General features: G+C 39.8%; 1 protein-coding gene across 2 annotated transcripts in view; it reads left to right on the forward strand.

Moving 5' to 3' along the window:
- LOC146078639 (proprotein convertase subtilisin/kexin type 5-like) overlaps positions 1 to 12,007 on the forward strand; it is a 275,576-nt gene that overhangs the window by 55,375 nt on the left and 208,194 nt on the right. For both annotated transcript variants that reach the window (XM_083186123.1, XM_083186122.1), the window contains exon 2: positions 3,967 to 4,071. In XM_083186123.1, the coding sequence (XP_083042249.1) occupies positions 3,967 to 4,071 (105 nt within the window). The remainder of the gene's footprint in view (positions 1 to 3,966; positions 4,072 to 12,007) is intronic.

The following is a 12,007-nucleotide window of genomic DNA, read 5'->3' on the forward strand; positions in this document are numbered from 1 at the left end:
CTTCATAATGCAGGTACATAAATGCCCCCACAGTGCAGGTACATAAATGCCCCCCACAGTGCAGGTACATAAATGCCCCCCACAGTGCAGGTACATAAATGCCCTCACAATGCAGGTACATAAATGCCCCCACAGTGCAGGTACATAAATGTCCCCACAGTGCAGGTACTCCGCAGACAGAATACACTCTTCCCGGCATACTGTTTCCCAGGTGGCCGCAAACTAGCAAGTTAATATACCGTGGGTGCTCATCAATTTCCATGGGTGCTCGGGCCCTTGAGCACCCACAGAATCGGCACCTATGCATCAGTGTCAAATGGTCAAGCTAAATTCGGGTTGCTGACCCCAGTAAAGAGTAGGGTCGTTGAAACAGGATTTAAGAGCCTGGTTGACCCTTTTACACTTAGAACTGCTTCACTGAGTAATTTGATGTTAAGTGTGAAAGGGATATTTCTTTCTTTCTTTTCTCCCTTAACCATATATTCCCGAAAACCGAAATATTCTGAAAACCGTGTTTTTTCGGAATATTTTGGTGTTTTTTTTTGTTGTTGTTGTCCCTCCCACCCCCAGTCCATTTTTTCACACTTACCTCACCCCCGATGCCCACGGCGGCCTCCGGGATCTCTTCAATGTCATCTCTGGTCCCAGGGGTGCATTGCGTGATGTCACTGGCGTGCCAGCACGCTCGTGCAATGCACCCCTGGGATCGGAGAGGCAGCTGAAGAGGATCCTGGAAGCCGCCGCGGGACACCGAGGACGTCGGGGGGGGGGGGGGGGCATTGGGGCACTACCAGGGAACCAGGTAATTGTGAACAAAAAAAAATATTTCAAAATCCGGAAAATCCCTTATGCTAAATTCTCATGGACCCGAGCATTTTAGATAAGGGATACTCAACCTGTTTTACATACTGATAGTTTTTCGGGGCTTACATTTTACTGTTATGTTTGCCCTCTAAATTCATTGCAGACATGTTTGTTTGCAAGTTTGAATTTGATATATGTGTGCCTTCTTAAGAGAATGCTATAGCCTCACAATTTAATAAACCTTCTAAAGAATGGAGAAGTGTGCAAAGTGAAAATGTTGGCCATGGACACCAGTTCAGTCTCTATCATATAGAACGTATTGGTTGCGATCAACAACTTCTACACCAGTGATGGCTAACCTTGACACGCCAGCTGTTGTTGAACTACACATCCCAGCAGGCCCTGCATCAGTTTCAGCATGGCCAAATAGTAAAACTGTAGCAGGGTATGCTGGCGTGTCAAGGTTAGCCATCACTGTTCTACACCATAGTTGCCTTCCCTCCCACATCCTGCAGGAGGCTCCCATTTTTGTCATAAATCACCTACTGTCCTGCATTACACTCATAATATACCAGATTCTGCCAGGGGTGCTACTACAGTTTCTTTGCAAGATATAGATAAAGAGCACCCCCACAGTGGCGAAACAGGGGGCATGACCTCGTGATCACGGACATTCTGGGCTCTGTGGGAGTCCCAGGCCAAATGCCACAATGTTGGGAAGTATGCATATATTTCTCAGCACCCTAGAAAAACCAGCCATCTCATTCTTGATTTATATAGTGCTCTGTGATCTCAATGAGAACAGAGTTTTATCACATGAGGGATATATATACTGTATATATGCTTCTTAACCACAATGAAAGGTGGTTACGAAGCATATATGTATGTATCCTCATGTATTTTGCTTGAACAAGATGACAAAAACACATTTTGACACAGAAACATATTTAACAAAATGCAGTTTGAACACATATACAATTCAGAAATACACATTCTATGTTTTTACTTGTATGTATGTAGAATTGATTGTGTCAGTAAAGGAAAATAACTGGGCAGTTGTAAAATATGTTTAAACCAGTGTTTTTAAGGAAATATCTGTGAACTGAAATGTAGGCAGCAGCAGTGATATCTCCTTACGGACAGCTGTTATAAATCATGAATGAGGGTCAGACAAGCAGTATATTGGGAGGTAAACTGGGATCTGCCACATAAGATAGCAGGACTTGTTCAATGGTAATGTTTCACATGAGCAAGTGATACACCACCACAGAGACCCACTTCTAAACCGCAATGATTGTATAATTAGATACTCAGATTGACTGTGACCATGCCCACTGCTGCCAAGAGTATGTTTGTGTGTTAGCCTGTAATAGTATTTAATTGTGTATTTGTAGATATGCTGCACTGTTGTATACGTCTAATGCTTCCTCATTTATGTGCTGTTGTAAAAATAACAGGGGGAACTCAAGACTGTCTCTGTCATTTGTGTAACTTTTATTTAAAAGTTTGGCTAAAGTCAGTTTTTTTTTCCTGAAAAGTGCAACTGAAGGAACATAATGGACCAAGAAATGTAGGCAATAGATTCTAGCTACCTGGCTTCATGCGTTTGTCCAGCCACTAATTATACTAAATAAAATAAGTTTGTAGGTACATATGTAGTAATTGTGCAGAACAACAGATAATATGTAATTATCAGCAGACATTTATTTTATGTTGATAAATATATCTGGAAAACATATGGATGACCGATGGATAGTATCTTGGCAGTCACAATACCGGAAAGTATACTCGCTTTCTCCCTCCCCTCATCCTAACCCCAACCCTACTGCAGCCAAATCCTAATAACCCCAAACCTTCATACCCTGAAGCCTAAACCTAACACTCCTTCATGCAGCCTAATTCCCCGTTGTAAGTGCTTAACCCTCCCACCCGGCAACCTAACCCTTCTTCCCTGCAGCTTAACCCAAACCTTCCCCTTCCCTCCGCAGCCTAACCCAAAGTCCCCTGCTTGTGCCTAAACCTAACACCCCCATCCGGCCTAACTGTAACTTGCCCCACATATTTCTGTTTGGCATTCTCAGTGTCGGGTTCAGGTTCCGGTCTTATTCCGCAAGTCAGAATGCTGGCATCGGTATTCTGACTGCATGCATCCCATCCACTGGGATGTTAATCACATATCGTTTATCTTACTTGTAGATGTTAAATGTAGGCTTTTGCATTGGTTGAGTCAAAATATGCCTCTTTCCCTTGACTGTTAATGCAAGTTTTAGTTGAATAATTTTCCTATTAAATATCATTATGTAACCACCATACAGAACACGCTGGACACAATTTATAAATAGTATAAATGAGAAAATGGCGCATCTAAATTGCTGTTTAAAATGAATTACAGAATGCGTATATATTGTATCATCATTTTAGAATGAGTCATTGATACTTGTATATATCTTTGTTTGATGAGTGTTTTGTATTGTTACTGGAATGCTATATATTAGTATATATATGTCCTTTCAAATATTATAACTACATATTTCATTTTATATGTGCGTTAGAACCATTAGCCATAGTAGACCAACATTATAAAATATAAATATAAAATTGCTGTTAAAAAAGTCCTTTTGTGGCCCTATACCAGCATAACTCTAATCATAATATATTCTGTTTTTAAACTCTGTTGAAAATATTTATCATTAATATATTTCTTTAATTCCATTACTCTTATGGGTTCTTTAACTTAACGATCCAAATAACTTATTATCGCCCATTTTACAGTACATTTCCTTTAGCAAAAATAGACAGAATGCTTTTTAATAGCACCAGTCATTTGGCATATTTTTTTTAATGCAGTTTGTTATGTGGCAGTGTAGACGTGCATTGATATAAAGCGCTGCATATAAATTAAACATTAAAAAGGTAGACACAGGCCGCCTAAGAAGCTCAATTATAATCTTTGGTTATGCAGTTAGTGCCTGAAGGACACCCACATCCATTTCATATCACATGTCCTTCTTTTGAAAGATGATCATTGGGCTCAAGTAACATTAGAGCACAGCAGGAGAATGCATAATTTATACATTTATTATGTACAAAAAAAAATAGAAACAATATAGATATTTTTTAATCAGATTACTGAACATACTACTGTTTCCCCCCTACACACAGATTGGGGCACTTCCGGATTACTACCACTTTTACCACAGTAAAACTATCAAGAGGTCGGTCTTGTCAAGCCAAGGGACGCACAACTTCATCTCAATGGAACCAAAGGTAAGAAGATCTCCACTGTGTCCACAACTAGAAGTCTTGCATTATTAATTGGTAATTTCACACCAGAGGGAAGGAGCCGGGGGAGGGGGAGATGGTTAGTTACTATATGAGTACAAGGGAACTGATACACCATCTCCCCTGTGTGTCTGTCAAATGCTCCAGATAATACCTGAGATTAACTGTCAATAGTATAGTGTGCAATGTCTTTTTGCTTATTGACAGGGACACTGTAACTACTAAATATACAGTAAATATACTGTATAACTACTGTATAATGCTATGAATACTCTAAAAAGAATATCATTTTTGCACTGTGTATAGTCCATGTGCATTTAATACATGTTTATAATGACTCTTTCTTGTCCTGGTTAATATTTCTTTCAGTTGGGGATTACTTTATTATGTCATTGTTGTTTAAGAGCAAGGTGATCTTCTAAATTAGGACTATAAACTATCTGTAATGCTTGCTTCAATGTATTGCTAGTCATTTATTTACAATGTCTTATTGTCTCATTTGAACATAAGTAGAGGAAATTTTGTTGAAGAGCAGAATATCTCAGTGAAACGTGGGATTTAGGACTGCCAGTAGGTGTTACTACATTTCCTGTGCCTGATCATTGTGCCTAATTTTTGCTTTTAATGCACTTTGTTAACAATATGTATTCTGCTGAGAGCTACAAATGACTCTTGGGAATGCCAGGATTATGTTTTATCTGGCATAACAACACATTCAAACTGATTGCCAAATTCTGCTTAACATTTAGGAGTTAGTTAAGGATGAAAACAGCTACATTCAGTCTGGCTTCTTAGAATAGGTGCAAGACACAAGTCTATTACTAAGCTTTCCACAGATCTAAAGATTATTTTTCCAGCCAAACTGGTGACCCCTCTGATTCTAAATGCTGGGGGACATACTCTGCCCCCACATGTTTACTCAGACATATTTTTTTTAAATCAAGTAGATTTAACCAACTTTTCTCAATTACCTAATTGGTCTAGTTTTTTTTTGTCATTTGAGAGCAATGTCCAATTGTCATTACCAACCAACCAAATAGATGGAAGAATAATCTTTAGTCTGTGAGTTTTTTTTATTCATTTGTAGAACATTGTTTTACATTTAACATTTTTAAAATAACTTATATGTTTCTTTTAACTTTTTAGCTCTCCTTTATTGCTTCCACCCCTAAGGCTGTTTACCTTGCAATATGTTTAAATTATCGTTAATCTGTCCTTCGGTCCCTACTCCCTTTGCTTTTACAGCTTAATTAGTATACTGTATTTTAGTTTTGTACCATTATACAGTAGGTAGATCCAACTGACTTGAAAAGGGAAATAATCATTATAACTTGGAGGCATTCCACGTTGATAACAAATTTATAATGGGTGCATACTATGGGCCTGAAGCCCCAAACACACTAGCCAAAATATTGTTAATGATACGAACAATAAAGGTATTGTTAAAGATATATCGGCCAGTGAGTGCACTCTAGATCGTTAATGACCCCCCCCCCCCCCCACACATCATCTGTGCACAATGTTGATTATATCGTCAATGTTACATGATTCGTCTGGTGTGTATGGGGCATCAGAGCTGCATGTATTGCAAATGTACACACAGTTGAGTGATTTCTTTGCAGCTGTGCATGCACCAAAATTCCGAAAATCCCATACAGCACATGTGTTACACAAAGTGTACACACAGACAGGCATTGTTACGATAACACAATACCGTAAATCAGGCATGTCCAACGTTGGCCCTCCAGATGTTTTGAAACTACACATCCCAGCATGCTTTACAATAGTTTTAGCATTCTCTTAATAGCAAAACTGTGGCAAAGCATGCTGGGATGTGCAATTTCACAACATCTGGAGGGCCAACGTTGGACATGCCTGCCGTAAATGTTAGGGTAAAATGATGGGCAGTTGGTCTGAAAAAGTGGGTAGTGCTGAAGACAGTAGTTCTACCGACGCATTTCGCTGTGAAACAGCTTTCTCAAAGGTAATGGGGGTAACTAAGAGATGACCATATATTTATACCCTTACCAATGGCATTAATTGTTTACACCTGTTGGTGGTTAGACAATCCAAACTCACTTAAAATGTTCAAAAAACTGTGAAACACTCAAAGCAAATGATGAGAAGGAGGCAAACGAGTCATCTTATAGTGTACATGAGATACTTTGATAAACACCTTAATAGAGAGATATTAATTCAATATTTACCCTGTGTCTAAATTCTCATGAGTTTACTTCCCTATTATTCCGCATAGGTTAATATTGCCCATGTGACATGGTGAAAACGAGCCATGGCTTACTGGTAATTTTTCATTTGTACATATTACCCATGTGATTTGATGAAACTGAGGCATGAGCAAACATAGAACCAGAGAGAGGCTTGGTATATTGAAACTACTTCCAATTATGTGATCGTAGAAGGGACTATAGCAGTGATTCCCAAACATTTTTGAATCAGGACACCCTAGAGCATCAAAATATTTTCAAGGCACCCCTAGGCCAAATGCTTCTTATCGAGAAATTCAGATTTTTTTTTTTAAATTAAGTGCACTGTGTTTATATGTCACAGTTATCTCGTGAGGGACAGGATTTGCTTCTGTTTGTCCACATATATTATGATTGGCAGCCACAAGCACTTCTTTTGCCTGGTACATTGACCATAAATAATATGAATTGATCCTAGTCCACTAACCCAAGGCACCCCTGCAAGTGTCCTGAGGCACCCCAGGGTGCCTAGGCACACAGTTTGGGAACCACTGGGCTATAAGCTAGCATAAGACCAGAGAGAGGCTTGGTATATAAAACTGTTTCCGGTCATGTGATCGAAGTATGGGCTAGCATAAGATCAGAGAGATGCTTGGTATATTAAAATGTTTCTGGTCACATGATCGGCTTCTATATAAATAAATGATGAAAAAGAAAAATATATATAAAAAGATATATCGTGGGGACATCACTCTCCCAAGATCATATAATCTGCCGGGGTGCCGAAATGACAAAAAGTCCCAGTAGTCCAGGTACTTCCAAATTTGGGTAAATAAGTAATGGAGGCACTCACCGGGCTTGCAGAAGCAACTTTTATTACATACCAATCAACATTGAGAGTGCGTGACAGTGGGCATAGGTCAACGATTCGGTCCAATGGCGAACCATTTTCAAGACCCATTTCCTGCCTCCTCAGTGTGCATCTTTATTCACCTTTTCATTTATTTATATAGAAGCCAATCATGTATATACCAAGCCTCTCTCTAGTCTTATGCTAGCCCATTCTCTGATCACGTGACCGGAAACAGTCTTATATACCTAGCCCAATTACGAGGAAACCATGCCTAGTTATCACCATGTCACATTAGCAATGTTAACCTATGAAGATTAACAGTGAAGTAACCCGATGAGAATTTAGACACGGTAAATATTTAATTGTATATCTTCATTAAGGTGTTTATCAAAGTTTCTCATGTACACTATAAGATGACTCAATTGCCTCCTCCTCATAATTTGCTTTGAGTGTTTCAAAGTTTTTTGAAAGTTTTAAGTGAGTTTGGATTGTCTAACCACCAACAGGTGTAAATTAATGCCATTGGTAAAGGTATAAATATCTGGTCATCTCTCAGCCCATCACCTTTGAGAAAGCTGTTTCACCGCGAAATGCGTCAGTAGAGCTACTTGCTTCAGCACTACCCACTTGTTCAGACTAACTGCCCGAAGCAGCCTGGACGGACTACTTACCTGGAAACCCTTTTTAAAGCCGCAAACAGTGGTTTTCCACACCACATTGCACGTAGATTAAAAAGGACTCTGCAACTCTTTCCTCCCAGTGATGTAATTCTCTAGCCTCTTGCATGCTATCAGGAGTCGTATATCCATAAGGCGGATGGTAATTATAAACATTCCAGAGACAGTTCATATTATCTCCAGGCACAATAGGAACGGACAGTTAGGACAGTGCTCTCTCTTAGGGCCTTATTCAGATCTGAGCTCAGTACAAATTTGTTTGGAAAATGGGCAAAACCATGTGCACTGCAGGTGGGGCAGATGTAACATGTACAGAGAGAGTTAAATTTGGGTGTGGTGTGTTGAAACTTAAATCTAAATTGCAGTGTAAAAATAATGCAGCCAGTATTTACCCTGCACATAAACAAAATAACTCACACAAATCTAACTCTCTCTATACATGCTACATCTGCCCCACCAGCAGTGCACATGGTTTTGCCCATTTTCCAAACAAATTTGTACTGAGCTCAGATCTGAATAAGGCCCTTAATGTAGAAGTGATTTTATTGCATACAATCAGAAAAAGCTATATATAAGTGAATTTAATTTCATGCCAATGGTATAATAAATTTTAATTTTTTTTTACTATATAAAATGTGAATTCAATCCAAACGCTTTAGAGTCTTTTTGAGGTTTGACTAAGTTGGAAGGTGGTGATTAACCATATATCTTTGCAGTGGGATGTGGTTACTTAAACCATATAAGAGATAAACATAAAATAAAAAAAAAACACTGCGCTAAAATCGAAAACAAATTTATTTCCAATTTAGGAGCACCTAGTCTGTCTTATAATGAACCAGACATCAAAGGCTTACAGATAGTCTAATCAGGATTGCATATCTATGTGTATCATAGACTGAAACCTATCCTTAGAAATGAAAAAAATCCGAAACTTTTTGAATACAAAATAAATCACACTAAATAGGAGGCTCTTGCATTTCATTGTTCATTCTTACAATTCATGTCAGAGCAATATGTCACTCAACATATTTTTAAGTGTGTATCCAGCTTTAGAAAAGACATATCTGTATTTATATAATGTAAAAAAATAAGAAGACTTTTTAAAATTTGTTATTTCATCTACATCACACTCATCGCCTTCCGCCGTTCTGGAACTATACATCCCAGCATGCCCTGCCACAGATTTTATATAATGGATTGCTAAAACTGTGGCAGGGTATGCTGGGACATGTAGTTCCACACCAGCTGGAGGGCCATGAGTCTGACACCACTGATCTACATCCTGAGTTGGTAGTAACAAAAGGAACTGGGGGGCTATTTTGGTTTACTCCTTCTGGCAAATTCCTTCTTAGATGGACAAAACCATGTGCACTGCAGGTGGAGTAGATGTTACTTGTGCAGAGAAAGTTAGATCAAAGTGAGATCTATACTGCAGTGTAAAAATAAAGCAGTCAGTATTTTCCCTGCACAGAAAGAAAAATAACTCTCCCAAATCTAATTATCTCTGCACATTTTAAATCTACCCCCCTGCAGTGCACATGGTTTTGTCCATTTAAGAAGGATTTTGTCAGAAGGAGTGAACCAAAATAACCCCCTAATGAAGTGGTTGCGATCCAGTGGATCTTATTTTCAGTGCTAAACTCTTGATGCGTAGGGCAATGCTGGAAGATATGTATTTACCTATAACAGGGTTGTTAAATAGGCCCCTGTGTATGGCACTGAACATACATCACATTGTAGAGGATATTAAAGGACACCTAGAGGCCAGTTTTACTTTGAATCCATCATACATAATATTGCACTAAATGTGCCTTAATGTTTCTCATTACAAACTGTTTGCTGACTTCACAGTTTCAAATACTTTATCATGAATTGTAATCTCTAAATCAAGTAAGGTTACTGTGAAGTTATAAATTAAGCAATTTGCATTAATGTAAATACATTTGGTTATCTCACCTTTACAAAGGTCATTTGCTTTTAGGTAATATTAGGAAGCAAATAAGGATATTACTAGCATTGCATTAAGTATTTTCATTAGCATCAGGGTACCCTTGATGTTGCTGATACAGAAAATACAAAATGCATAAGGAACTAAAATGCAGCAAAATTCAACAATGTTATATTTAAGGAATTAACAAAATAAGTGGATTACATAATTACCAAAGTAAGTGATTTTGGAAATCAAGATAAAATGAAAGTAAATTGGTAATGTAAATCTAAAATGTATAAACCACCCATATTAAATAAACTGTATTATTTATTGGATTTTTTAAAGGGGAAAAATAAATATAAATCCAATCCAGGTTTAGATTAAGGTCAGGAATGAACTGCAGCCAAATTGATTAGTAGCACCTGTTAGCTGCATTTAAGAATGTCGTCTGCATACAAGGAAAGGGCTCCTGATGCTGGATAACCCAGCCAGGCAATAGGCAGGTGTCTGGGGTTATGTTAGGAGCCATTAGAGCAGGGGTGTCAAACTCAAATTCATCGGGGGCCGCATCAGCAGTTTGGTCACCCTCAAAGGGCCGGTTGTATCTGTAGGACTATGTGTCCACTCTTTATTATCATAATAGTGTCCTTCATACAAGTATGTCCCAAATAATACCACTGTAACTCAGCAGTAGCATTTCCCTCCTGCTATTGCTGTGAACTGCAGTGCATTAGGGCACACGCTGCCTGCATAGGGGGGCAGCACTCAGTCTTAGGGCATATGTCCTGCTTATTATCATGGGACACAGCAATTAATGATGGGCTGCAATGTGCCAGTGCACACACACACACACATAGGCAGAGAGTTTGACACTTACCCGCTCTGATGCGTCCACTCCAGTCTGAGCTGCTCCACCACCAAGGACACAGCTGCGCTCTCACACAGGAGCATTTCCCCCTCTCTCCTGTTAGTAGCGCTCCTCGCACTATCTATCCAGGAGTGGGGGGCAGCGTGCTCCCAGTCACTGTGCAGTGCACACTCAGCAGTAAGTGACCTGGAGCGCACAGCAGCAGCAGCACCATTCACCACAACGGACCTGCTCTTTCCTCTCTCTGGCTCCTATACAGCAGGTGGGAGCGGAGGAGGGGTTGACGACCGGCGGCACTGCGCTAGAGGGCAGACGTTCTCTGGCTTGTAGGCTGCCGCGCATGCACTGAAGAGGCGGCTTTCTTGTTTAAAAAAAAAAAATCGAGAATAAAAGGTGAAGGCTGGCGGCGGCTGCGCGGGCCACATGAAGAGGTCTGGCGGGCCGGATTTGGCCCGTGGGCCTTGTGTTTGACACCCCTGCATTAGAGTGTATATAACAGTTGTTTGTCAGAACATGATTCTTTATTGTGTTACCTTCTGTGAATGGCTGTTATGACCATACAAGTGACCTAACTGTTGGAGAAGAAATAAATCTGCTGTCTAAATTTTAACTGGTCTCTGTGATCCCTGTCATATATATTCTATATATATATATATAATATACTGTATATACAGATGGAGCCAGCCTCAGCCAGTCTGCCAGCTCGCCATGTCGTATTTTCTGGCGGAGCTGGTGGTCATCGGATACCTGTCGACCTAATGATTCACACCCTCATATATTGGTGAAACAATTTAGCAGAATATAACATGCACTAGGGGCAGATCCATATAAAAATGACATGGGGGCACCATAAAAATAGGAGGGGGTGGAGTTAGATGCGCATTAGTCATGACCAAGATTGAGTGGCTGTGATCAATTGTGTAAGGCGTTGTGGCAAAGTGCTAGCCTCCTTCTCTCCCATCATACCAGTCTCCGTGCCCATTCCCTCTATACTAGCCTCAGCCTCCTCACTCACGTCTCCCCCCTTATATTATTATTATTATTAACGGTTTCGTATACAGCGCACACATATTCTGCAGCCCTTTATAGAGAATATTTGAGCAGTATATTTTTGGACATCAGTCTTCTCGCATACAACCTTTATATCAGCCCTCCTCACCAGCTCCTCTTTTTACTCAATATTAAGCTACAGTACTCTCCTTATTTTAGCAGCAATTCGCCTCCCCATGTCAGTCTCCTCTTCCTTCACTCCAGCCTCATTCTCTCCTCTCATGCACCCAATATCAGCGTCCTCACCACTTACTCCCCTTAAGCAAGAACCCTCCTTTTCTACCTTAATACACCCCGTATAAGCCTCCTTACCCGCTCATTCTCCTTAAGCCAGCAGCC

The sequence above is a fragment of the Crinia signifera genome, chromosome 1 (genome assembly GCF_055691185.1).
Source record: "Crinia signifera chromosome 1, ASM5569118v1, whole genome shotgun sequence".
NCBI lineage: Eukaryota > Metazoa > Chordata > Amphibia > Anura > Myobatrachidae > Crinia > Crinia signifera.